At 40.6% G+C, this 27840-nt stretch overlaps 3 protein-coding genes across 6 annotated transcripts; all 3 read left to right on the top strand.

Moving 5' to 3' along the window:
• The first annotated feature begins 7588 nt into the window (after positions 1-7588).
• Positions 7589-14117, top strand: LOC135674138 (heat stress transcription factor A-3-like). 3 transcript variants are annotated; one of them, XM_065183641.1, is made up of 3 exons: positions 7589-8064; positions 12655-12780; positions 12865-14117. In XM_065183641.1, exons 1-3 carry the CDS (start codon positions 7657-7659, stop codon positions 13888-13890), a joined length of 1560 nt encoding a protein of 519 aa, XP_065039713.1. In that variant the 5' UTR covers positions 7589-7656; the 3' UTR covers positions 13891-14117. The 3 variants fall into 3 exon arrangements, with proteins under 3 accessions (XP_065039713.1, XP_065039712.1, XP_065039711.1); XM_065183640.1 differs by having other exon boundaries at positions 12655-13120; positions 13205-14117; XM_065183639.1 differs by having other exon boundaries at positions 12655-14117.
• A 1219-nt stretch (positions 14118-15336) lies between these two features.
• LOC135674136 (peroxiredoxin-2E-1, chloroplastic-like) lies at positions 15337-16593 on the top strand. Its single transcript, XM_065183638.1, has 2 exons — positions 15337-16142; positions 16287-16593. The coding sequence occupies exon 1, from the start codon at positions 15377-15379 to the stop codon at positions 16097-16099; it is 723 nt and encodes a 240-aa protein (XP_065039710.1). The 5' UTR covers positions 15337-15376; the 3' UTR covers positions 16100-16142; positions 16287-16593.
• A 5415-nt stretch (positions 16594-22008) lies between these two features.
• On the top strand, positions 22009-26469 carry LOC103985124 (glucomannan 4-beta-mannosyltransferase 9). Of its 2 annotated transcripts, none has more exons than XM_018825791.2 (9): positions 22009-22727; positions 22802-22900; positions 23164-23404; positions 24707-24817; positions 24900-25036; positions 25228-25341; positions 25439-25638; positions 25704-25898; positions 25998-26469. In XM_018825791.2, exons 1-9 carry the CDS (start codon positions 22398-22400, stop codon positions 26158-26160), a joined length of 1590 nt encoding a protein of 529 aa, XP_018681336.2. In that variant the 5' UTR covers positions 22009-22397; the 3' UTR covers positions 26161-26469. The 2 variants fall into 2 exon arrangements, with proteins under 2 accessions (XP_018681336.2, XP_009401015.2); XM_009402740.3 differs by having other exon boundaries at positions 23152-23404.
• Positions 26470-27840: the final 1371 nt, after the last annotated feature.

Raw genomic sequence — 27840 nt, 5'->3', positions numbered from 1 at the left:
GGTGCAACCACCTCGGTCAGGCGGTGGCACCGCCTGAGCTCAGTCTTCGAGCTCTGGTAGGAGGTGCAACCGCCCCTGACAAGAGGTGGCACTGCCCAGAGGCTTAGTCTTCGAGCTCTTCCAAGCGGTGCAACCGCTCCAGTCAGGAGGTGCAACTGCCTGATCCCGGAATTCCGGGAATTGACAGTTTTGAGCTCCAAATTTGAACTGGGTTGGGGCCTATAAATACCCCACCCATTCAGCACTGAAAGGGCAATGAACATACACCAAAATCTTGATCTTGTTCTGTGATTTTTAGAGCTCAAAATTGTTGTAAAGGCCAAAAGTTCTTCTCCCTCTTTTCTTCCAAGTTCTTAGCTTTAAAGAGAGGAGAGAAAATTCTGTAAGGGTTGTCTCCTAAGCCCGTCAAAAGGAGTGGAACTGTAAAAGGGTGGTTGGCCTTCGCCTATTGAAGGAAGGCCTCTAGTTGACGTCGGTGACCTCATCGGTGGAGGAAGCCAAAAGTGGAGTAGGTCAAGATTGACTGAACCACTCTAAATCTCGGTTTGCATTTACTTTGAGCATCTTATCTTTACTGCAAACCTTCTCTAAAGCTTACTACTTTCTTCGCACATACGATCGGGTTTCAAGCTTTGCACTTTCCGAATCAGCGTTTAGACGTAAATCTGTTTTTTCGTACGATCATCATATTTCAGTTTGCGTTTACGTTTTGATTTCTATCATAACTGCAAACTACCTTTATATCCTTGCTTAAGCTGCATCTCGCCTAATCAAGTGATTTACGAATCAGCATTTAGACGTAAATCAGTTTCTTCGTGCGAATATCATATTTCAGTTTACGCCTACTATCGGATTTGAATCATAACTGCAAACTGCATTTATATCTTTGCTGCATCTCGCTTAAACAAAAGTTAAAGTGATTTATGAATCAGCTTTCTTACCGAAATCACTTTTAACGAATGAACGTAGTTTTTATCGTAGAAGGTTTTCCGCTGCACTAATTCACCCCCCCCCCCCCCCCCCACCCCTCTTAGTGCTCTTGATCCTAACACTTAATAGTCCAATTTTAGTTGGGTTTGGTGGTCACTTTAGGCTTGTAAATAAAGGTTATATCATATAGACACTTGTGAGAGATTTTTGATCTGTAGTGGACCATTTTGACCCTTTGTTGTGCAACTGTTTAGAGCTTGTAAAGTCTGTTTGTAATTTACATTGTTTGTGAAGTGTTTCTTGGAATGTTTGCTTGTGGATCCCGAGTGAGTGACTTTCTCTAACCCGTTTTCTCTTTTGTAGGTCCTAAGGGACCATGGGAGGCTTCGATGAGGCTAACATTTACGAATGGAGACGCAAGGATGCTGCACAACTTAGGCAAAACCAACTAAGTTCATGACAAGTGGGCCTCTATAAATAGGAGGGAACCAAAGACCCATAAACTAGAGGCTTCTTGGTTGCCACCTTCTATTCTCTACTCCCCTTCTCCTTCTCATGTAGCAGGTATGGAGATTTAGGTAGTGATTTAAGTAGCATCGTCATAGCCTTGTTGTGTGGATCACCGCTAGAGAGGATGGTGCTTGACCTCCTTCATCATCTCCTATAGATCTATAGGGATTCAGGGATATATGATCTCCCTATGTAACATAACTATCTCACATGTAGATTTAAGTTTCACGGGTTTTTTGCACACCAATATTCGCATGACGACGAACTCAATTTGGGAAAATTTGGGGTTTTTATTTTTTGTTCTTTTGTGCATGTGATGTCGCCCCTAGATTTCCCTACAATTATATCAAAGCCAAGTTGTTTGTGTGAAAGATTAGTTTTGAATTGCGTATGTTGTGTTTTAGAAAGACTTTTGACATCAAAATTATTGACACTAAAGGTGAGAGAGGGCAGCAACTGTTGTTACCCTCGTAGGTTGGCCAATGGTTGCTTGCAGCCTTAGCCGAGGCCTGGCCACCTGCATGTAGGTGGCCAACGGGCAACAGTCAGTTGCTTATGACCAACAGCATGCAGGTCACAAGCAAGCAATTGCAGGGGAGGCGACGCCCATGGGCAAAGGCGCCTACGGGGGCAATAGTGCATGTGGGCGCTGCGCCCGCCCGTAGGGGGTCGCCGCTGACAGGGTGGCAACGGCCGCAACATAGCAGGAACGAGGGGATTAGGATTTTCATGAAAATGATAGATTTGCCCCTCGAAATTTTAGAAATTTTAACTTTTGTCCTTTCTATTCAAATTACCAAAATACCCATCATAATTCAAAAAATTCCCTATATATCCCTAATTTCATAATATTATTAATTAATTAAAAAGTTTAATTAATTATTATTATTTATCTAGTACTATATTATGATATGTACATGTGATATATGATGTGGATGGATGATCATGGTTTGTGTGATGTATGTACATATGATGTAATTATTATTATTAGGGCCTACGAGCCTCCAATTTTATTCTCATTTATTGTTAGGCCTGCGAGCCTCCAATTTTATTTTCATTTATTGTTGGGCATGCGTGCCTAAGATTAAGTCGTAATCATACAAGGAGGCATAGTGGGAGCGTGGAAGCGATAGCGAGACCCATGAGGCCAAGACGGATGATCGTGACGTATGGAGATGCGAGATACCAACGGAATCGACAAGGATGAGATGGATGATCATAGGGCATGGAGATACACCGCTGCACTCATAGATCTTGATGTGAGTAATTATGCTCATTGGCTTGGGCCTAATCACATTAGGCTGTGGTCCATAGTCATTTGGTGTGATTGCTCATGTGATGTGTAATTGTTTGTACACCTACTATATATATATATATATATATATATATATATATATATATATATATATATATATATATATATATATATATCATGTGGCCTTCTATCGTTATAGGTAGGGACCGATTCCTAATGTAGGTTGAGTTGGTCGAGTCCCTCGAGGCTTACCTATATCATGATTCGTTATTTTGTCTATGATATAAAGATGTCACTAGTGATATGAGGATATGGTATGCGTGGTCGAGTTCCTCGAGGGTATAATATCGAATTAGACTCATCTTATAATAATGGTATTGACTTAATCGAACATCATGATTGGTTAAATCCTTCGAGACCATGGTGGTTCGGAGGCCGAATAGAACTGGAGTCATAAGGATTTGTGATTGGCAAGAGTTTCCTACCTTTATGGGCTTAGCATGATTGGTCGAGTCCCTCGATGTTACGTTAAGACGTCAATTAGATCCCGATCACTACTAGAAGTCTGCCGGAGACTTTCGTTTCACATACTGAGGGTGTCGAGTGACTCGCTAGAAAAATAATGAAAGTAGAATAAGATAGAAGTTCATATCTTGATTGTTTATTTTTCTACAATATATGCATGTTATTTATTTCTACTACATCTTTATTTTTAGAAAATATCGCTTTCAAATCCATTATGTGACATACTTGATGTCAACCGCCTCGCTAGTCCAAATTATATGGATTGACTCTGCAACCTAAGAATTATTCTCGTAATAGAGAAAATCATATATGTCCTTGATACAGTAATGCCTATGCCCGAGGAGGGGGCAAGCGAGGATGAGATCGCTCACTACGTGAAGTATATAGATGACTCCACTCTTGCTTAGTGTTACATGTTGGGCTCCATGACTCCTAAGTTACAGAGATAGCATGAACAGATGGATGCTATATCCATTATCCTATATATCCGTAAACTATTTGAGGAACAAAGAATGACTTGGTGATATGAGATATCTAAGAGCCTCCTTCGTGCTAGGATGACTAAGGGGACACCGGTTCAGAACCATGTCCTAAAGATGATTGAGTGGATAGAGAAACTCACAGGTTTAGGAATGATCCTAGAGGATAACCTATGTGTGGATCTTATGCTTTAGTCTCTGCCAGATTCATTTTCACGATTCATAATGAATTTTAATATGAACAAGTTTGAGGTGACTCTCCTTGAGCTCCTCAATATGTTAAGAGAGGTAGAGAGCATTATCAAGAAAGAGAAGTCAGTTCTCTATATTAATGAGACCAGAAATAAAAGGAAGGGAGAAAAGTCCCCTAAGAAGTGCAAGGGCAAGGGCAAGGGCAAACAGGGTAAAATAAAGGTTACTAAGAAAGACCTAGCAAAGGACAAAGGCCAATGCTTCCATTGTGGCAAAGATGGGTATTGGAAGAGGAACTACAAAAAGTACATTTCAGAGAGGGCAAAACAAAAGCTTGGAGAAGCTTAAGGTACATTCATGATTAGTCTCCAATTGTTAGACTCTATGATAACACATGGGTATTGGATACTAGTAGTGCTTATCACATTTGTAATTCGTTGCAAGTTCTGGCAAGATCTAGGAGATTGGCGAGAGGTGAGATGGACCTCAAGATGGGCAACGGAGCAAAAGTTATTGTAGTAGCTATTGGCGAGGTCACCCTACATCTGCTTGGTGGAGAGATTATTGAATGGATGCATGCTATTTTGTTCATTCTATTATCAAAAATATTATTTTCATTTCATGTTTGACAGTTAGTGGATATAAATTAGTTTTTAAGAACAATAATTGTTTAATATTATTAAATGATGAGATTATCACAAGAGAAATATTGCATAATGGTATGTTTATACTAGACATTGCTTCATATATTATGAATGTAAGTGTGTCCAAGAGAAAACAAGATAAAGTGAACATTACATACTTATGGTATTATAAGCTAGGTCACATTCATGAGGGAATGATTCAAAAGTTACTAAAAGATAGATATCTAGATTCATTCGACTATGAGACATATACAACTTGCGAGCCTTGTCTTTGTGAAAAACTGACCAACTCTCCATTTAGTGGAACTGGAGAGAGAGCCATTGAGCTGTTGGAACTTATACATAGTGATGTATACAGACCCATATTAACTCATGTCATAGGTGGTTACTCCTACTTTATAACCTTTACTGATGATTTCTCAATGTATGGACGTGTGTATGTGATGAAGTACAAGTTCGAGGCCTTTAAAAAATTCAAAGAGTATAAGAAGGAAGTGAAGAACTAGACTATAAAGAGTATCAAAACATTGTGATCAAATCGACTAGGTGAGTACTTGACTACAGAGTTCAACTAGTTCCTCAAGGACCATGAGATTCTATCCCAATAGACACCTCCTTATACACATCAGCCCAATAGTGTATATGAAAGGAGGAATCATATACTGTTAGATATGGTGTGGTCCATGACGAGCTTCACCGATCTACCCGTCTCATTCTGGGGATATACCTTAGAGACTGTAACTTACCTTCTGAAAAAAGTTTCAACTAAGTCGGTAGTATCTACACTATATAAGATATAGAAAGGAAAGAAGCCCGATCTTAAGGTATTAAGATTTGGGAATGCCCTACCCATGTTAAAAGATACAACCTCGATAAGTTAGAATCCATGACGAAATGGTGCAAGTTCGTGGGATACCTCAAGGAAACTTATAGGTATTATTTCTATCACCCCGAGGACCAAAAGGTTTTTGTAACCAAAAGAGCAATGTTTCTTAAGAAACATATTCATGACGGAGACAATAGGAGCGTGATAAAGCTGAGCGAGGTTAGAGAACCTAGCTCAAGCATCACTCTATAGCTCGAGTCATTCAGGTACCTAGTGCACAAGTTTCAATTTTACATAGGTTTGACAGAGTATCTCATCCTCTTAAGAGATTTGTAAGACATCTTAGAGGAGATGATGTTGAAGATATTGATCCTCGGACTTACGAAGAGGCTATTATGAGTATAAACTCTAGGAAGTGGCAAGAAGTTATGAATTCTGAGATAGATTCCATGTATTCCAAAGCTATTCTATTCTCTGAGTGTCATGGGCAGGTATAAAGTAGATCCAGGCTTGGAGCACTAGAAAGTAATAAAGTGATCCTTAAGTACTTGAAAAGGACTAAGAATCTTTTACTAGTATATGGAGGTAGTAGACTCAAGGTTAAAGGCTATGCAGACTCGAGTTTTTAGTCCGATGTCGATAATAACAAGTCTAATTCTGGGTATGTATTTACCCTGAATGGAGGAGCAGTATGTTGAAAGAGTTCCAAGCAAGATACTACTATTGTCTCCATCGCAGAAACAGAGTACATTACTGCAATAGAGGTAGTAAAGGAAAGAGTCTGGATGAAGATGTTCATCATAGATCCGGGAGTCGTGCTAGGTAGCGAGGAGTCGGTTCCCTTATATTATGACAACAATGAGGCGATTGCTCAAGCAAAGGAACCCAAGTCTTATCAGAAGTCTAAGCACGTTCTGAGGAAGCTCCACCTGATCAGAGAGATCATGACTTAAAGAGATGTTGTAGTGGAAAGAGTTCCATCCGAATATAACATCATAGATCCATTGACAAAGTCATTGTCTCATATTGTTTTTGAGCGTCACAACAGGGGTCTGATGGGGATCATACATATAGGTGATTGGCTTTAGGTCAAGTAAGAGATTGCTAATCATAGGTGCCCTTCAAGCTAATCATGTGAGTGATGATATGCGTGACATGATATGCTGGTGTGACATATATATATATGTATACATATACATGTATATGTATACATATATACATATATATATATACATACATATACATATATATGTATACATATATACATATATATATACATACATATATATATATATATACATACATATATATATATATACATATATGTATATATATATATACATATATATATACATATATATATGTATATATATGTATATATATGTATATATATATATACATATATATATACATATATATATGTATATATATATATACATATATATACATATATATACATATATATATGTATATATATATATATATGTATATATGTATGTATATATATATGTATATATATGTATATATATATGTATATGTATATATATATATATGTATATATATATGTATATATGTATGTGTATATATATGTATATATATATATATATATATATGTATATATATATATATAACAATAGTCTCATTTAATATTTTAATAAAAATATTAAATGACATGCATTATTATTGTGTAGAGACGGAATTGTATGGTGCCTTTATAATAGATAGTTATGATGATAAGAATATTAAGTGCAATAAAAGTAGGATAAATATAAAAATATATACGTAATCGAAAATATTTCGTTTTAGACGAATAGATGATTAAGAATAAACACAAAAGCAGCCCCATTGAATTTTCGTCAGCACGACGACTTGTTCGATGGGAATCGTGTCAATTCTTGAGCCACTGTTCCGATGAATTGGCCGATGGGATATAACGGTCAGGTAAATTGCAGGATGCTGTCCGTTACATCTGTTATATTACGGGACCACAAACTGCCGCATCCTGTCGTATCGCCGGCGGATCGCTTCCTTCTCCGCGAAGTAATTTCTGCGGTTCCAGAAAATATCTGCCCTCATCGGTCAGAAAAAGTGGGTCCCACACAGTCACCGGGTGTCGTGTCGATTGGCGATTGGTTGTAATTACGTGCCGTGAACCTAGTGGTCCATACGATGGCTGCACCAGGGGCATAACTATATATCTATATGTAGAGGAAGGGGTAGTAAGGATGCAAGCGAATCCCGCTCACCGCCATTCGCTCCTCGCCTCGCTCGATTACCTTTCTCCGTTCTCCACTGATGGATTTCGGGGGCCGCTCCGCTTCCAACCCCTCCCAATCCCCGCGATTGCGGCCGAAGATGGAACCACCAGGTGAACCTTCGCGCCTCTCGCCGCCATCCCCTTCGGTTTCCCCCTTGCCCGACTCCGCCGCCGCAGCTCCTTCCGCCTTGCAGCCAGATGGCGGAGGTGGCGGCGGGGAGGGAGTCCCCAGGCCGCTCGAAGCGCTTCAGTCTGCCCCCATCCCGCCCTTCCTCTCCAAGACCTACGAGCTCGTTGATGACCCCGCCCTCGACGCGGTCCTCTCGTGGGGCCCCGCCGGCCGGAGCTTCGTGGTGTGGGATCCCGTGGAGTTCGCCCGTGTGGTCCTCCCCCGGCACTTCAAGCATAACAACTTCTCGAGCTTCGTCCGCCAACTCAATACTTATGTGGGTACCATTTTGTTGTTCGTTAATCTCTTTTCCCGTCTTTATATGCTTCCCCTTTCTAATTCTGTTCCCCCAAAGGTGTATTCTTTACTTGTTTTTCCATGTTAATTGGTGCTGAGTTTTGAATGGTGTTAATTCCTATGTAGATTGCTGCTGAGGGCTCCTAAAATCACGTTGTATCCTTCATTCGCATAAACTCGTTATGTAGATCCATTCTTCTTTACTGTTGTACATACTCTTGAATTTGCACATGAAAACTAGTCCTTTTAGTGCCTAGCCCGTGTGTTTTCTGGTGGAAGTATTGTATTTGCTTATGTAAATTGTACAAAGATTTGGTGTTATGTAACAATTATATGAAAATGGAGACTTGACAAGAATAGTTAACAACCGGGATCTACAACTGCCACAAAGCCATCAAGACTGCCCTGTTGATGAGACGTGCCACAATGGGGATGAATTTTTGAAGTATGGCTTATCTTCTCAAAAGGTGAGCTTCAAACTTACAATAGAAGTCATATTAAGTTGGATGAACTGTTTGCTTGTAGATGGCACTGTCATCAAACGTGTTTGTGTTCCATACTTGTGCTTCTGTTAGACTAGAAGTTGTACTTCTGTAAACTTCCGTTTGCCTATTTCCTATCTTTGATGTGGCCTTTTTCACATCAAGAGGCGTGATCCTATGCTTTTTCTACTACCTGCAAGGTCCACTGGATTATGGCAAGTATAGGTTCCTTGCATCTTAAGTGGGGTAAGCTCTTGATGCATGCAAGAGCCGGAGTGGTCTTTCTGAGAAACGCGTCTAGGCTTTGGAAGCCAATTACTTGTTGGCTTAGATGTATTGGGAGTACTTTTAGGTGCATGTTTAGTGTGGAGGGACTAATTATATGATTGATAGAGTTCATGTTTGTATCACTTGACATTGTCTTGTGAGAGTATATAAGTTGATTGCTAGATCTAAGCTAGTGGCTGATTTGAGCATAGAAGTGGTATGTAAATTCAATGTCCTTCACCAAAATGTTGAGAATAAACTATGATATCTGAAATCGAGGTAAGGACATGAGGCATCAGAATAATTGTAGGAGATGCTCTATATTTGTTCTTCTTAGAAACTTCAGTGTAAAATCATTCTGCTGACTAAAATCATTGAAAGGAAAGCTCTCATTTATTTGAAGATGATCATATTTCTGATATAAACTTGAATCTTTAGCAATTTGATTGAAGGAATAGGATGCAATGCACTCTACGGAGCCATTAGAAATTAGCAAACTAGATGCTTAGATAGACTATTGGAATAGTTCTTAACAATTGCATGTCCAAAAGCTTTGGCAACTAATGTTTCATGAAAACTTGCTTACTAGGATCTTTAGGCCTCAGATATCCTGCTGGAAAATAATGTTAGAGCTTGCCATTTTTGAGACAAACATAATAATAATAATAGTAATAATAATAATAACAATAAAAGATAATGGGAATCTGATGACCTTTACCCTGAAATAATTCTGTGGATAATTCTTCAATGTAAGAAATGGAAACATCATCCTCACAGGGCAGCATCATGTCATTGTTGAAACTTCTGTAAAATAGATCTTTGGCAGAATAGAGAACTGGTCGAGAGTGTATAATCATAATAAGCAGCCTAATCAAGTTGGCATGAAAAACAAATAACAAGTGAGGAAAAAATGTGGAGTTTATTTTAATATTACAGCAGTGTGACAACTATTGAGGAACCAAATTGAATTGGGACCAAAGTGGAGGAATCTTATTGATGTTTAACATGTTGAGACAGAAATATTCGATAGACAGAGGCTACCATTAACAAGAAGTTGCAGTTCAATTGGCGAGCACCTTAAGACTGAGTGAATGTTATTGGGGGCGTCTATTTGTTTCATCCCAAGTGGAACTAGGTCTCTGGAAAGTTGCCTTCAGGTATTTTCTTCCTTCATTGTCATCAATAAACCTTTGCTGCAGTTGTTATGGAGTTTTCAAAATTCAGGAAAACTGATGGTAGATATGAATAGTGAAGAAAAAAATTGGAAATTCCAGTTTTGACATTTGAAGTTTTGGAAGGTGAAGTAGATTTATTGATCAGCACATTTTAACAAAGGTAGCTGTAGAGTGAAGCACTATATCTTTAAGAAGTAGCTAGAGGTAAATGTCAAACCTTGAATAGGAAAAGATAAGGGCATTTTGAAGCGTGGACTTTTGTAGAAAACTATAATATGCTCCTGACATCTCAATTTTTCTCTTAATCTGCAAGCTCCTCCTCTCCAGCCTTGAATACGGCAGCCATCTTCTCACCCTTCTCTCCTCTCCTTTCTTCCCTTCCCATTCCTCATTTCCTTCTCCATCTCTCTTCCTCTTCCTGTCTATTTCTTCTTTTCCTTCCTTATCCTTATCAAGGTTTGATAAATTAAACCTGGATGAAGCATACAAGCCCCATGTCCTTGATCTTTCTCCACCTCAATGCTTTAAGTGATGGGCAAACACTAAATGTAGAGAACTAGACTAATTCCCTGTAAGTTATAGGGTTGGCAAGGTCCTTTCTTTTGATTGGGTTATGCCGGTCAATATCTTAATGTGCCAGTGACAAAACCTACAATATTTAGCCCAATACGGGGCCCATGATTGTGTTTGAGACCTTCATTTATGAGACAATGTGTCCAGGTGAAAATCAGCATTTTATCTGAATAATCCTTGGGCGTGACAATGTACTGTGCCATGCCAGTAGCATGTACCATGCCAACCATAGAATTAAACAGGTGGTGTTAGAAGCATTTATAACATAACATGAGTATCTCTTTAAGATCTTGAGACGAGAAAATTCCCTTCCCTATTTCATATATCAATATGCCCACTCTTGATCTGTTTCTTCTGTTATGAGCAACCAATGTCATGCTGAGAACAAAGAGCCAGGATATGTCTGTTTAAGGAGGCTCGATAGAAAATTAAAAGGTCCAAGATGCTTATGTATTTGGCTGTGCTTGAAAGGATAGACAAGGATACATAAATTGTAACTATCCATTGATCTTTGCTTGAGTACAGTATTGGATAACTATTCAGAATGTAGAGGAAGTAAGAGGTGGCAAAATGGGTTGAATAAGTTGAATACCTAAATTTAAAAAGATAAATATCCTAATTATCTGGATCAAGTTACATAATATTGTTAAAAATTCGGTAACAGCTCGAGGGCAAACAAGTAGAACTAAAGAGAAGACAACTAGGTATATTAAATAGAGCAGTCCTAAAAGACCAAAATGTTTGAAGAGATGAATAATTGTCAAATTTAAAAAGCACACTTGTACCTTTGGATGATTGAGATTTTAATCTACATGAGGTTGGTAATTTTTTATTTTGCAGGTACTTTAGGAGTGTGATATTCATTTGAATAGTCAATTTTCTTATGTGGGAGGACAGTGATGTTCTGTGTTCATCTTCAAATAAGCAAGTTCTGCAGATTGTGGACACTTCCTCCCTGTGTCATCTTTTTGGATGGTATCCATTGACTAAAAGGCAGCTCATGTCATGGGTCTCCTATCAATACAGGGTCTGGGGATGGTAAATGTATATGGCCTTAACCATACAAGTAGAGGGGTGGTATTTATCAAGTCCCAAAAGTTCCATGATATTGTTTCACCTGATGAAGTATGAAGGAGAATAGTAAATTATGGGCTTTTTTATTCAGCTTATTAGAAGATGGCTATCAGCTCTATTTCCAGATAACACTTGCAATAAGTGTTACTTGTTAGATTAAGGAGATTGTATGTCAGGCTATATGCTCTTCTTCCAGATAACACTTGCAATATTTGTTGATTGTTATAATTAGGGATTTTTATATTTCTGAGGTCAATCACTTAGCGTGGCATACTTCTCATGAACTTCCACAGTTCCTAATACAAAAACTTACATAAACAATGTGCATTAGCTGGATTTATATTCATCTTTGAGGCTGCTAGGCTTTCTTGTATTATTCTCATAAATATTACTTTACATATTTTTAATAGTCTGATACATGCAGGAAATCTTTGATGTCTAAAACAAATTTTCATTGATTGAAAGGTGAAAACCAGATTCTGTTTTGTACTTCGTTTGGTCAGTACTCTTGAGAAATGTTATGCATTCAACACTCTTCAAATGATTTTTGAATTACTTGGATTGAGAATTTAGTACTTTATGCTTGTAATTTGATGCCTATAACGTGGAGTTCTTCCCGGGACTAGGTCCGTTCAAGCAAGTTTGTTCTTCAGCATGTTTATTATCCATGTAAAGGTGAATTGTCATCCCTCAGTTAATAAACTCTATGCAATGAAGATACAAAATATTTGTGTCCTTGTATTTACAATATATTTTTGTTAAGTTATAATACCTTGACTGGAAGCAGGTTAATTGAAGCTGATTCACAATGTATTTCTCCCAACAATGTAATATATGTATGTATATATATATATATAAATATATGTATATATATAAATATATATATATATGTATACATATACATATATATGTATACATATACATATACATGTATATATATATATATGTGTGTGTGTGTGTGTGTGTGTGTATAACTGATTTTTTAGTGATTCTCTTCAGGGTTTTCACAAGATTGATGCTGATAGATGGGAATTTGCGAATGAAGATTTTTTACAAGGAAATAGAGTTTTGTTGAAAAACATTAACAGGCGCAGGTCATCTCAGGTCCACCAAATTGCCATGCAAGTAAGCTTGTCAGCCGAACCGGAGAACTCTGGATTGGAAGGTGAAATCCACATGCTTAAAAGTGATAGGAGTGCTCTGATGCAGGAGATCATGAGATTGCAGCAGGAACACCTCATAACAGTCCAACAGATGGATATGCTCAAACTGCAGATGCAATCAGCAGAACAGAGGCAGAAGCAAATGGTTTCTTTCTTGGCAAAGGTAATTCGAAACCCAGTCTTCTTGGTTCATCTTAGACAGCAGCAGGAGCAGAGTGGCATTGCTTCTCCGAGGGTGATAAGAAAGTTTCTTAAACAAAAACCATCGAGCAACACTGATGCAATTGGATCCATCGACCAAGGTGCGAAGAATATGCTTGGTTTTGAAGTTGTTGCTGCTTCTACATTGCAAGACCCTGAACATGTTGTGAACAAAGAAATTCCAGATATTTTGCCAGATTTTGTTGAGAAACTCGGACTTCATGCAAGTGGAGAAGAACTTATTGAAGGCTTCGATGAAGCTGAAGTTGATGCATTGGCCCCACTGTTTCTGGATGCTACCACTGTTTCATCAATGGCCAAGAATCCTGAGAGCCATCAGAGTCAGATTCAACTTAGCATCACTCCTGCTGAATGTTTTTCATCTCTCTCTCAGGGTGTTGAAACAGAGAGAACTTCTTTCAGTGCTACTGTCCCTCCAAGCGAGAGTATGACGCAAGATCTGGTTAGTCTTGTCTTAAGGGGAAAGAACACCGTTAGTTACACTTTGGATGCCACCTACGGTGCGTCCGAGGATCTCATATCATTCCCTGAAGATGCTTCCGAGGAGAAAATGAGGGACAAAGGACCAGCGAGGGATATTACCATCGACCAGGAAGAAGTATGGGAAGCAGTCACTGAGGCTGGACAACAATCTTTCGGTTGCGAAGGAAATGTCTGGGAGGACTTTGTTCATGATCCCAGTGTGCTGGGTTTTGCTGCTGGACTTGATGTGCCATGGGATCCTGTTTTGCATGTTTTGGATGGAAACTTGGAGTTTGATAAGTGGGACAATGCTGGCTTGTGTTTGCAGGAGTGTGGAGATCAATCTGCATCCTTGAAGAATGATAATCCTGAAAACATGCAACAATAGGATTTCCTGCCCTTTGGGACCCTTGGAAGTCCCATACTACATATACTTATCTTAGGACTCTATTAACTCGAAGATTGTAACGACTAATTTCAACTGTCATTGTTGATGTTATAGCAGCCATCCTTGATTCATTCATTTATGTAATTGATTATTTTGTGTTAGTATTCTTTTTGTATCAAAATGTGTGGCATCCTTATACTTGGAATATACAATTTACCATTTCTTTTGCTGATAGAACCAACAATAGCTATTCTATGGCCTTCATTGGAATGAGGGTGGAAGGCTGGGTAGTAATTAGTCCCTAGTAGGGTTTTCATAAGGAATATGCAAAATGTGTCCTGTGAACTTGAGTGTCTGGAATCTATTTCCTACATCCCAGCCTTGAGTTTGCACCCCTTAATTATGCATTTCAATCTAATAATTCTGGATGAGGAAAAAGAAAAGGTGTGTTGATGTTCCAATTGCTACCTCATTCAATGGCCTAATTTATGTTGTGTTTAGTTTTTTCTTTTCTTTCTTTGGCTTTGTAGTTAATTTTGAGTCTCAACAACTTGATTAAACTATTGTTGTTATGCGTTAACTCGATCTCAGCATTTGGTGTGGGCAATTAATGATCTTAGGATAAATGATGAAGGGGATTGATTGACTCTTAGAATCTTGCAATTAACTGTCAAAAATGTTCATCAATTAGATTGGCTGAGATCCGTTACTTTCTTTCTTTCTTTTCAAAATCATCATTTTATTTGACCCACTTAAGCTAAGTTATAGGATTCGTTAATCAAGTTTGAGATGAAGTAGCAAGTAGAAAAATAAATCCGAGTTGGATCAGGAAGAATGAACTCGAATATCTAAATAATTAATCGAGTTAAGATTTAAGTTAAAAACCAAATGGTAGTCTCTTTTCTTAATCCGAGTTGGAGATAGAAAGAGAGAGGATGGAAATAATAGAAAATTTAGGATTTTATTGTAGTTACTACGCCCAAGTTGGATCTGAACTCATAACATGTAAATCTATATTGTATAAAAAAAAATCAAATCAAATCGAATCAAATAGAAATTCATCAAAATTTAAATTTCGTTTATCTGAATTAAATACAAACATAAGTTACTTAGTTTGATTTGATTTTTATTTTTATTTTTTTGCTTTAAGAATATATTATATTTTAAGGTGTTACGTTTTCATGTTCGGTAAAATTTGCCGTGAAATTTTTCACGTTCGCAGGGATAAAATTCATTAGGAGTATTTATTCTTATCCTATGTTTTCATTGTCTTATTTTGTATTTTGGGGAATCGAACCGGACATGATTTCAGGAGCGAACCGAACCGACCCGACCCGACCCGACCCGATCGATTCCTGAATCGACGGGTTCGTTGCCACCACACTCACCAACCCACCGGGACTGGTGAGGAAAGTACGTGTCGAGTGGGTAGACTTGATATGCTTCGATTAACAGGACACAGCTGTTCGATAACTATTCTCATCGCATGCGTCCTACTCGGGTGATTCCACCGCTCACGGAGATGGCAGCTTCTCTCACCGAAGCCGGCGCCAAGTTCGTCGCCCCCGCCTCCCGCTCCTCCGCCGTCGTCCGCCTCCGCCCCTTCGTCGCCATCCGCGTGCCCCGCATCCTCCCCCATGCCACTTCCACCCTCCGGCTCCGGCCCGCCGCCTTCCCTCGGTGCTTCGCTTCGGCACCCGCCGCCGTTGCCTCCTCGACCACCATCTCCGTCGGCGACAAGCTCCCCGACGCCACCCTCTCCTACTTCGGCCCCGACGAGGAGATCAAGACCGTCACCGTCTCGGAGCTCACCAAGGGCAAGAGAGCCGTGCTCGTCGCCGTCCCGGGGGCCTTCACCCCGACGTGCACCCAGAAGCACCTCCCCGGCTTCGTGGAGAAGGCCGGGGAGCTGCGCGCCAGGGGCGTGGACACCATCGCTTGCGTCTCCGTCAACGACGTCTTCGTGATGCGGGCGTGGAAGGAGGACCTCAAGATCGGGGACGAGGTGCTGCTGCTCTCCGACGGCAACGGGGACTTCACCAGGGCCCTCGGCGTTGAGCTCGACCTGCGGGACAAACCCGCGGGCCTGGGCGTCCGGTCCCGGCGCTACGCGATGCTGGTGGAGGACGGCGTCGTCAAAGTCCTCAACTTGGAAGAGGGCGGCGCCTTTACCTTCAGCGGCGCGGACGACATGCTGAAAGCCCTCTAATCCCAATCCTTCCTTCTCTCTTCTCCTCCTCTTTCGTCTTCAGGTTGGTGGTCTACTGTTCGTTTCTTCCATAATGTTGGATTCGGAGAAATCGCATCTTGCTACGGTTGCAGTTTATTATGGTTTCAGATCATGAAATAATGGGAACCTTATGATCATTAACGCCTTCTTTATTATATTGTTTTAGCTCCTGGCTTTTTGGAGATCACGTGATGGTTGTGTTTTGGTATCATAATTGTGGGTGGAAGACGTGTTTGTTGAAATGCCAGAGTAAAGAAACTGAGAGATCAACATGGAAGTTGTTGGGTAACATAAGCAGAGTATTACAAAAAACTTAAGAAATAGGTCAATTTTTAAGAGGCATATTCTCGTGGAAATGTTTGGGACATTTCCTAACAAAGCATGTGCACCCGCAACCTTATTTATTGGACCTCATTCATTCCAAGAACTAGCAATTGCGCTTGTGTAGCGAATACATTTTATTTTCTTTTGTATATTTTTCCTGTTTGTCATTGTTCTAATTCTTCTGGTTGTGCGGTATGTTGATTTCTGTGCAATATTGATTCAGTTAAAGCCTCAAGGGTGTTAGGAGTTTGAGATTTGAAGTTTGTCTGAGACAATTGTATGGTAAGTTTAACATGAAAAGAATTAGGAGCCTATGTATTAAAATTAGTTTACCTTATAAATCCTGGATGGATATAGAGTGCCTTAAGATTGGGCTTTCGATGGAGACAAAGCAAAGAAATATCATGGCTGTCTGCTTTTTCGTTACCTCAATCTGCCTATTTAAGAATGATAAGAAGAAAGAGTATAGTTGTTTTTTGTTTTTGGAATAGTTGGAAAAACTAGGTTGGAATAGATTGTTTTTAATATGGATCTTGAAAAAACTAGTATTGTACACCAATTTCCAAGAGAAAGGGGAAAAAGAAAAAAGGAAGAAAAGGAAGGCTTAGGTTCATGTTCTCTCTGGAACTTCAGTTTCCTTATTGGCCATTTATTTCATTTCTCATTTCTCTTATAAATTATTTGTTGCATATACGAATGATTAATAGCAGAATTTTATTTTCTTTTCCTTCTCGATGAGTATCTGTTTATTTATGAACTTATCTAAAGTTCGAAACCAATGCCTATAGATTCCATCCTGCATCTGTTTTGTTATTAGGGATTGGGTGACGAGTCTTCCTCTCTATTCTGATGTGCTTCGCCTGTAAGTTCTACAATTTAACTGAAAACTGTCTTGTAAATTATTTTTGGCTGATCGACACTGTTAAGTCACTCCTTATCTTTTCACCTCTTTCTGCCTATTTGTTTCATCTCTTTCTGCTACATCTGTTGCTTGGTATTTGCTAGCAAAATCTTCAGTTAATTGAATCTCAGTTGATATTCTTGTTTGCTTTTCCTTCTTGATGACCAGCTGTTTGCTTTGAAACATATCTAAACCAATGCCGATAGCTTCTACCCTATATCTGCATTCTTTGGTGGATGCATCAAAGTTTTCAGAATCTTCCTTTCTATTTTGTTCCGTAATGTTATACAATTGAAGAACTGTCTCCTAATCATATGAAGAAGTCACTATATAACTAGGTTGATGAGTTATGAGTCTGCTAGCAGTTTTGTGGTGAGTTGTTATATTAGGAGCACAGTTATAATCATAATAGCTAATAGGACTGCAACTTATTGTACCTTTGAGATCTAAGCACAATGTGATATCATACTTTGAGCCCCTATTGCAACAATCACCAGATTGCTGCAAACTATTAGAGAGTTACAAGAAGGGGTCCCTTGGTATGTTCCCAGGTTTTCACCTAAATCATCATTTTGTGCAGTAACCATCTTAGACTCGTATGATGGGTTCTCAAAGAAAGGATAACATATAACAATTTTATTGATGCGTCTTAAAATGATGGGTAATAAAATTATTACTTGTGTCATTCCTCATGACACACCTCTGTGTTGTAGGTTATATGTGAAAGGTATAGTCATCTTAATGTCTTGGATTACTCTATAGTGGATACTGATGCTGTCCAAATGTCTCATTCTTCACTTGTTTCAGATTAGGCCTCAAGTAGTAGTAGTAGTAGTAGCAGTAGCAGTAGCAGTAGCAGTAGCAGTAGCAGTAGTAGTATTAGTAGTAGTAGTAGTAGTAGTGGTAGTAGTAGTAGTAGTAGTAGTAGTAGTAGTAGTAGTAGTAGTAGTAGTACATAACAAAACTAACTCATGTAAACTAAGAAGATAACAAAACTAGGAAGATAACAAAACTAGGCACATAACAAAACTAGGAACAATCTCATAGTAGTAATAGTAGTAGTAGTAGTAGTAGTAGTAGTAAACAGACTCATGTAAACTATGAAGATAACAAAACTCGACAAAATCTCATACTATACCCTTAATTTGTGCCATCTAATGTGACTTCTTTGCCCAGTTTAGGCACATTACTATGTTTGATTGACTGCCACCGAATGTGACTTCTTTCCCCAATTTAGGCACATTACTATGTTTGATTGACTGCATGTAAACTAAGAAGATAACAAAACTCGACAAAATCTCATACCATACCCTTAATTTGTGCCATCTAATGTGACTTCTTTCCCCAATTTGGACACATGGATCGTTGACTCATGTAAGACCGGTCTGATCCTTAGAATGGCTTACCGTGAAAGATGGATGCAAATGCATGAAAAAGTCAACCATTCCTATTAGTCACCTGTCTCGAAATTTTTTTCCTGAGTGACAAATGACCTAAGAGGATAAAGTGTCACAATTAATAATATATGATTTCTACTATAGTATAAATATTTATTTATTTCTTCTGAAATGGCTTGGGATGATAGGTCAATGAGAGAGACATAATACCGTCTAGTTTGGGTATCAGAAGCGATATTAGTGGTTGATGAGTCCATGATTTGTGTGTGATGTCGTGAAATCATTGGGAAAACAAAATATGTGAACACCTAATTAATTGCTCCACTTGATTGGGTTACTGCTCTCCTATCACAATTCTCAACGTCCAAATGGATACTTGGACCCCACTCATATGACATACAAAATAGCAACATGAACTCATTTTGGATGTTCTATAAACTATTTTGAAAATTTTAGGAATAAACAATTCAAGTTGATGGCTTGAGTGTCTCCTTTACCACTCGTCGATAAGACAATATCGACAGAACCACCTCTCCATTCTCAAAAATGTGTATAGAGCAAATGGTGAAGAAATTTCTTTGACCGATTCATGCAGACCATAGAAAAGGTTGAAAGCCACAGACATCTCCAATCCACTGATGTAGACAAAAGACTGGACTCTTCTTTCTACCATGAGAGACGATGCATGTAGTGAAGCTTCTACTTTGTGATGCTATTCCTATTCCCTCAAGGAATGGATGGCATACCAACTAAATTGACATCACAACCAAAACAAGACTGGGGAGGGAGGTTGGCCTCTTTTGTTATGTGCTGGGAACAGTGGACTTGCAGACAACTCGGTTCTTTACAGCTGCCATTTGAAAGCTTATTGTTTGATGCATGTTTTTCTCTAACATGTCAAATGGCCATGGTGTTAGAAGGAATATGTTATCCTACTAACAACAATTTGGTGGGTTGAAGATATAGCAAGTTGTTGAATTAAGAAGCTTGCTCTGATGCCTTGCTGCTTTTTTTTATTATTGTTCATTGATGAGGTTGTTAGTGATGCACCTGATTAAATGAGATCAGCAAGCAGTTCTCTTGCATCAAATATTATATGTAGCAGGCTTATACAACTCTGATATACAAGTGACAGCAAATCTGCAGGATATATTCCTTCCTACCATACTTATTTGGTTTTTTGGGCCAATGATTGATTGGTTTGTGCTGATTTGTCTGCAAGGACGAACTGATTTGGTAGGGGATTCATCTCTTGACAAAACCACAAAGCTGTGGCAGCAGCAGCAGCATTTGTTTTGTTCTCCATCCATGATCTATCATTCTACAGGAGGACTGCTGTGATGAGAAAGGGCAAGGCAGCACGGGCATCTGACTTGCTGCTCGGCAAGAATAAAGGACAATTACCAATGCCTTCGACTTGGTTTTAGATCTGAGGAACGGTGTTAGGAGATTCATTGTATCAAATGCACGCTGATTCTTCATGGTTGGGAGTAGACTATGGCAACACATTGTCAAAGTGATGTTACTGGCAGTACAGGCAAACATCACAGCCATGTTAGTGGCAGTACATGAATGATTGTTGATGTGTCTCCTCTTACCTTCGTAATCTAAGCTGGCTCAGGTGCCTGCAGGTAAGTGAAGGGACCGTAGAGAAATGCCATGTTTCCTTGGACGAAAAACAAGTTTGTCTTGTTCTTCGTGGAGATGCAAACAGTTGTGGGTAATCACAAGATTGCTTTGGCTTCTCTAGTCATAGAGAACTAAGTGAGTTACTCTGCTGCTTTCAAGCAAAGCGATCGACGAAGTTGGGTGGATCTCGTTGAGTCCTGCGTGCGCAACAGGGAAGCCTAAGAAATCTGATGTGACGCCATGAACGTGGATGCTAATTGTCTGTAACAGCTTATCCTACCTACCACTGCGCACTGTCGGCAACTCCTGGGATGTGCTGCTCGGGCTGTTCGTTCAACCATGCACGGCATTCGGAGCAAGTCTTCTTCCTGACTGCGGAAGAAGAAGAAGAAGAAGAAGAACAGCATACGATTGCGAGAACAGCATATAATAGTGTAATGGTAAGGTTGTTCTTTTTTTGGGAGAACAGCGTTCGAGTCACTTACGCAAACAGGAGCGGTAGATGATGAGGAAGGATGAATGAAGAATAGAATTCTGAGAAAGGGATCCAAAAACACACAATCAGACTAAGTGACGGGATAAACACAAAGACATCTATCGTCGTTTCATGATCCCATTCCTCTTTTCTTTTGCTCTCTTCCTCTCTTTTTTTTATGGCACCACCTATATGAAGAATATTTTTCATTTTACCGAACATACATAGGGAGATTTATCAACATAATTCTGTCTCTCATTTGCTCCGCTGACCTTGTCTCCATCAAGATCCAATGACAAGGTAGCAGGATGTCATGTCATCACTCAGCAGCAGCGACTTACTTTCTGCTTGTGATGAATTAGCAGAGGATGTCACGTTAGCAGTCAGCAAAGCAGTGGCTGAAAATTCTCATTGGCATGCAACGAAAGCCATCATCCTTTGCGTTGCTAACCTCGAGTGATAAGAGATGAGATAGCAGGACGCCATATTAGCACTCAGCAGCAGCTTGAGATCCCTTCCGCATCTGTTGAGGTAGGTGGCCGGATGTCATATTAGCACACAGCAGTAGCTGCAGATTCTAATTGTGATGGCGCAAAAAGGATGTCACAGTAGCGACTCAGCTGCAGTTGCCGAGGAGCAAACAGGGGAAGCAGTAACAAGCAAGCCGAACCCCGTGCTTCTAGGACTGTGAGACGTCAGGTAACCGGAAAGCAACCCTGGTGGCGGCGCCGTCGCTGCCGCTGCCGCCGCCTCGGCACTGCCACGTTTCGTTTGGGCTTTGTCGGTGGTCTTCATTTCTGCTCCCTTTCTTAGACCCGACTGGCTTATACATATTAAACTACAATAATAATAATATTATTATTATCGATTATTAATATGCCTAGAATATGAATATCTGAGAAATCCAATATTTTTAATCTATTATATCTACAAAACAATTAATGTGAAAATAATATTATTCCACACATTGTGGCTATTTAGTGGCTTAAATCAAGACTTGCAAACCAAACCAGTAGAAATGAGGGGTAAATTTTAAATTTTGATGTAGAAAATGATGCTAAGGCTAAATTACTAAAAAACAAAAAAAAAACAAAAAATCTTTTTTTCTTTTTCGTTTTAGCTGATGGGCTATTGTTTATTTAAAGGGTGTGCGCACACAATCGTGTCCCCGCCGGGTTTTCTCTCCCTCCTTCCCTCTACGTTAGTGTCTTCCTCTCGCTCCCCTCCCTCTCGCCTTGGGGGAGAAGAGACAGGACCAAGGTTGAGAGTTCTGTGGAGGAAGCACAATTCAAAGACGAGCACGGCGTTCTACCTTTCGCTTGCTACCCTCTTGTTTCCTTCCTATCATCCTCTGCTGCCATGCTGGTTTAGGTGAATCTTGTCAGAGAAAGGGCTCTTCTCTTCGTCGTTTCTCTTTCTCTCTTATTGCTAGATCCGTAGGTGAAGAGGAAGGCAGTCCTGCGCCACCCGGGTAGCTTTTGCAATTTGAGCTTTGTGCATTCCGCTAGTCGCTTTGCTCCGGAGATCAAGCGAGGAAGCAGAGAAGAGAAGATGGACAGGCTATCTTCGACGGCCATTCTTCCGGAGGCGTTCCAGGGGGCGAGGGACGACATCACGGAGCAGCTGGGGGTCGTATGGCAGCAGATCAAGGCCCCGGTGATCGTCTCCCCGCTGCGGCTCTCCGTTCTCCTCTGCCTGGTCATGTCCGTCATGCTCTTCGTCGAGAAAGTGTACATGGCCGTCGTCATCGTCCTCGTCAAGCTTTTCCGCCGCCGGCCCGAGACGCGCTACAAGTGGGAGCCGATGGGGGACGACGCCGAGCTTGGCAATGCCGCCTACCCCATGGTCCTCGTTCAAATCCCCATGTACAACGAAAAGGAGGTCTCACCTCACTCCTCCCACTTGCCCTGAATTTCCTTGAACCGTAACCTCATGTTACGCCTGCATCCCTACAGGTGTACCAGCTCTCCATTGGAGCTGCGTGCGGGCTCTCATGGCCATCAGACTGCATCATAATCCAAGTGCTCGACGATTCCACAGATCCCGCGATCAAGGTAAAAGACTTCCAATGCATCAAATCAATGCTCGAAACTTTTGTTCTCTCTCTAACTTTTGCGAGGGAAGAATAAAGCATCCGTACTCACCGATTACAATGCTCAGAGTGCTCATTGATTGCATCATTCATTGCCTGCATTAATCACCAAAAGACTCTCTCTCTCTCTCTCTCTCTCTCTCTCTCTCCAGCAGGTACTCTACATTCTATACTCTGCCTCAAACACTCACAGCTAACTGCATCCTGTGGCAGGAGCTGGTGCAGATAGAGTGCCGGAGGTGGGCGAGCAAAGGGGTGAACATCAAGTACGAGATCAGGGACAACAGGAACGGCTACAAGGCCGGAGCGCTCAAGGAGGGGATGAAGCACAACTACGTCAAGCAGTGCGACTACGTTGCCGTCTTCGACGCCGACTTCCAGCCGGAACCCGACTTCCTGTGGCGCACCATCCCCTTCCTCGTCCACAACCCCCAGATTGGCCTCGTCCAGGGCCGCTGGAAGTTCGGTAACGCCCTCCTCCCCCTTGCCGACGCTCCAAACTCATCCTCACCATCCTCCCTCTGCTTCGTGCTTGTTTTACCTGCGCATCTGCCCTGCTTCACACCGAGACTTGGGAGCTCGGAAATGGTCCCTCTGCATCAATCGCCATGTTTGGTGCGACTATGACAGTCTCCCTACTGACCTCGATTCAGTCACGGGGAGCAAATTGGAACGAGGAAGAGTGTCGGTCATTATTCTATACGTATAGGTTATGCCATCGGTACGATATAGGAGTTTGGGTTTACCTTAGACCAGGAGAGCCGCGAATGATTGCGGTTGGATCGGAGCCGCACTCCATTTGGCTCCTGTTGGTGATGGGGTCATTTTTCAGGTCAAAAGTCAAACACAGTTGCTTATGATTAACATCGACGTAATAGAAACAATATTGACAAGTGCAGCTGGTCCTACATTCTTTAAGAACATTAGCTTTTGGACCGAGAACATTTTTAACTTTGATTGGACTTATTATGGTGATATGGGTGAAACGCCTAGCTGAGCTTATATGCTCTCAATATTTTTAAGCCATATTTTCATATGTGTTTTAACAGCACCATTTCCTATAAGGAAAATGCTGACCGGCATTACCTGGTGAGCTCTATTATGTTTACCAATTTCATTATTGCTATTTCTATTGCTCGTCGGTGATCATTCAGGCATGTCTTGGTCGTGTGCCAAGTATCCTTACACGCTTCTGGAAGCACAGATGCGGATGCATATCCTTTCAGATTTCAGTGGCCAGCGGGGATCTTTACGAATCCAATAGCCCACTTGTGTATATATATATATATATTTTATTTTTTTTTCAATCGAAAATAAATATATTATTTGTCTATTCCAAGAAGTTATTTTCCTACAGTTCCGACCTATCTTAAATATCGGGTGGGGTCCGTCTACAGCGTTGACGAGTCAAAATCTACATTATGATTACACACCATACCAAATGACCTTGTAACTGAGCCACGTAGCCGTACCTCTGGAACCCACCGAATCCAGCCAATTGTTAATCGTGTGTATCGCCTTTTCCTCGGTGATTCGTTCGCGGAGGGTAGGTTTGCCGAACGCCGTAACATTATAAAAGCAAAAACAGCCGACGTCCATCCTGTTGCCACCCACGCGCCTTGCCTACCTAGCGACGCGTGGCTTGGTGGGACCTGCTCGCGGGGGTCGTCACCTCTTCGTCTTTGTTCATCCCTGTCTTTTGGAGTCGTCCGTCTCGAGTGTCGGATACTGGCTTTCCTTACCAGCCTTTGCTATGCATGCATTGCAGTGAATTCGAATGAATGTTTGATGACAAGGATGCAGGAGATGTCCTTGGATTACCATTTCACTGTGGAGCAAGAAGTGGGATCATCCACCTATGCCTTCTTCGGGTTCAATGGTGAGTTCCTGATGCACCTCAGAACCAGGAGATAGGGAAGGGCTTCATTCTGTTCTCGTTAGTGACTGGATTCTGTTCACAGGGACTGCTGGGGTTTGGAGGATCGCAGCTCTCAATGAAGCTGGAGGCTGGAAGGACAGGACCACAGTTGAGGACATGGATTTGGCTGTTCGAGCAAGCCTCAAGGGATGGAAATTCATATTCCTTGGAGACCTCAAGGTATTCGGAGAATTGCCTCATCATCATCCTTCCTTGTTGCTCACGCATTATCTACCGCAACTCCAAGCGTGCGTTTACTGGCTCTGACTTCATGGATGTTGAAGCAATTCAAAAAGGGAAATCTAGTTGAATCGAGTTCTTCCATGACTTGTTAATCCAGTTCATGATTTCAATGGAATCTCTGTTTTCAGGTTAAAAGTGAACTACCAAGTACTCTCAAGGCCTACCGCTATCAGCAACATCGATGGTCCTGCGGTCCAGCGAACTTGTTCAGGAAAATGGCCATGGATATCGCTAGGAACAAGGTAAAAGTTAGCTTGCAACATCAAAAGATGGAACACAAATCCAATTAACATTCTACATTATCTAATCAAGTTGTTTCTGTCTCTCTGTAAAATACAGAATGTAACTCTCTGGACGAAAGTTCATGTGATCTACAGCTTCTTCTTCGTTCGTAAGATTGTAGCTCACATCGTGACCTTCGTATTCTACTGCGTGGTGATCCCTGCGACTGTCTTGGTCCCTGAGGTGGAAGTGCCCAACTGGGGTTTAGTCTATATTCCTTCCACCATCACACTTCTGAATGCTGTCGGAACACCGAGGTCCCTAACCGACTTCATCTCTTTGATCAAAACTTTAAGATAGCTTACTCGATTCATCTTCGCAGGTCTCTTCACTTGCTGGTGTTCTGGATCCTTTTCGAGAACGTCATGTCCTTGCACAGAGCAAAAGCAACCTTGATTGGCCTCTTGGAAGCAGGGAGAGTGAATGAATGGGTGGTCACTGAGAAGCTAGGGGATGTCATGAAGACAAAAGTGGCTGCCAAGGCAGCGAGGAAGCCAAGAATTAGAATTGGCGATAGGTAAGCCATCCCATATGCGCGCATCTTTTGCATGTCAAGTTCCATCTTTATTCAACAACCTGCATAGTAAGGTGCTCTTTGTGTTGTTTTGGAGATCAGGCTGCATCTACTGGACCTCTTCACAGGAGCCTATCTCTTCTTCTGTGGCTGCTACGACCTGTCTTTCGGGAAGAACCATTACTACCTCTACCTCTTCCTCCAAGCAATCACCTTCTTCGTCGTCGGCTTTGGTTATGTTGGCACCTTTGTTCCACAAACTTAGTAGCAGTTTTTTGCTTGGATACATTGAATCTTTTGGCTGGATCGCGTGCATAAAGCTTAAGCAGGACAGTGAGGGAAAGAAGCATTTCATTGTTGATCGACTAGGGAGACAGAAAGATGCCTGATAGGATCCTTGTGTGAATACCCAAGTTGAGTGTTATGGTTTACAGAAACCTAATAGATAGTAGGGCAGGTTGAGTCTCCTCCCCACCCCACCAGCTGTTACTGAAGGAGGGGGTGGATTTAGTTTGAAGATGAATGTGTGGAAGCAAACATCTTTAGATGAATTATGGTTATTGAATTTGCCCAACACTCTCTTTGCAATGTTTTATTTAAGAAAAAAGAAGGAAAAAATATGATAAAAGGATCAAGTAATCGGATTGTGTTTCGAGCAATTAATAGTATGTTAGAACCCTTACAGATTGTAAACTTGAGGTTGATCTCTTTAGGGGATCGGTCTCTTTGGAACTCTATAGGGGTTCCTCTCTCCAAGTTGCTGTTCAAAGGTTGTAGAAAAGATTCATCTATTGCTTATGAAAAGATGAGGAATACATGACTATTTATAGGGCTTCTAAACCCTAACTCATAATATGACTCCTACTTCTAATCAACTCCTAATATGACCCATACTCAAGACTCATATTTCTTTACAACTCCTAATTCTTCTCTAAGAAATAATCTCCTAACCCTAGCCGGTCTCTTTACGGGTCGGCTTAGGTAGATTTTACATGAATGTCCCTTTCAATTAGGACTCTCCTAGCTAGAGTCCTAACATAGTATTGGATTAGTATTACTGTTCTATGCAATCAAATGCATGTCCTCCTCATTCGTATTCCTTTTCCGAAAAATTTTCTAATGTGTTGCTCAATTTTATGTGAAACACTAAGAGCGTAAATAAAAGTGTAACGAAGGATCGAGTTTATACGGGACAAATGAGCAACCTAACATAAGAGAGAGCCTTGCAATTGTTGTCATGGGTAAAAAGGAAAGGGTTTTTCTAGAAATCCATATGGTTCCAAGGTATATATATAGATAGATGAAAATTTTTCTTCTTTTTTCATATGAAAAAAGAACAAATATTATCTTTTTTCATAAGTGGGTTAGGGAAGAAAATTTTAAATTAGAGAAATTAATTTTTTATTTATTTATTTAATAATTAATACATTCAAAATTGATTAAATACACTAATCATATTTCTCTTTCAAATTAATTCTTAAACTAGAATGTTATCTGTTAAATCTCGGATTTTGATGATGAAGTCAATTGTCATTTGATATCTAATCTATATGTTGAGATAAGTGTGCGGGATTAACTACGATGAAAGTAAGATATGCAATAGGAGTTGTGCCGGAGTCAAGACAACGATCACGTTGGGAGTTCGAGAGTTCGACGGAAGTTGGATAGTCGTCGGAGGTTCTGCGGGAACAAATCCGAGAAGTCCATAAGCTTGCCAAAGAAGCTCGTCGGAACTCGCCAAGTGGATCGTCGCAAGTCCAGGAGTTTGCCGGATGTTCGTAGGAGCATCACCGAGGGTTCATCGGATGATCGACGGAAGTTCGCCGGAAGCTCGCTGGAAGAAGCGATTGACGCACCGTAGCAAGTTGCAGTAAATATCTTAGGAAATATCATAGTTAGCACAATGATTAAGTTGGAAATGGGAGGTGATCCCATTAACTTAATC

The sequence above is a fragment of the Musa acuminata genome, chromosome BXJ1-5 (genome assembly GCF_036884655.1).
Source record: "Musa acuminata AAA Group cultivar baxijiao chromosome BXJ1-5, Cavendish_Baxijiao_AAA, whole genome shotgun sequence".
In the NCBI taxonomy this organism is placed as follows: Eukaryota; Viridiplantae; Streptophyta; class Magnoliopsida; order Zingiberales; family Musaceae; genus Musa; species Musa acuminata.
The sequence above is the reverse complement of the archived record's forward strand: the minus strand, read 5'-3'. Positions and strand labels throughout refer to the sequence as shown.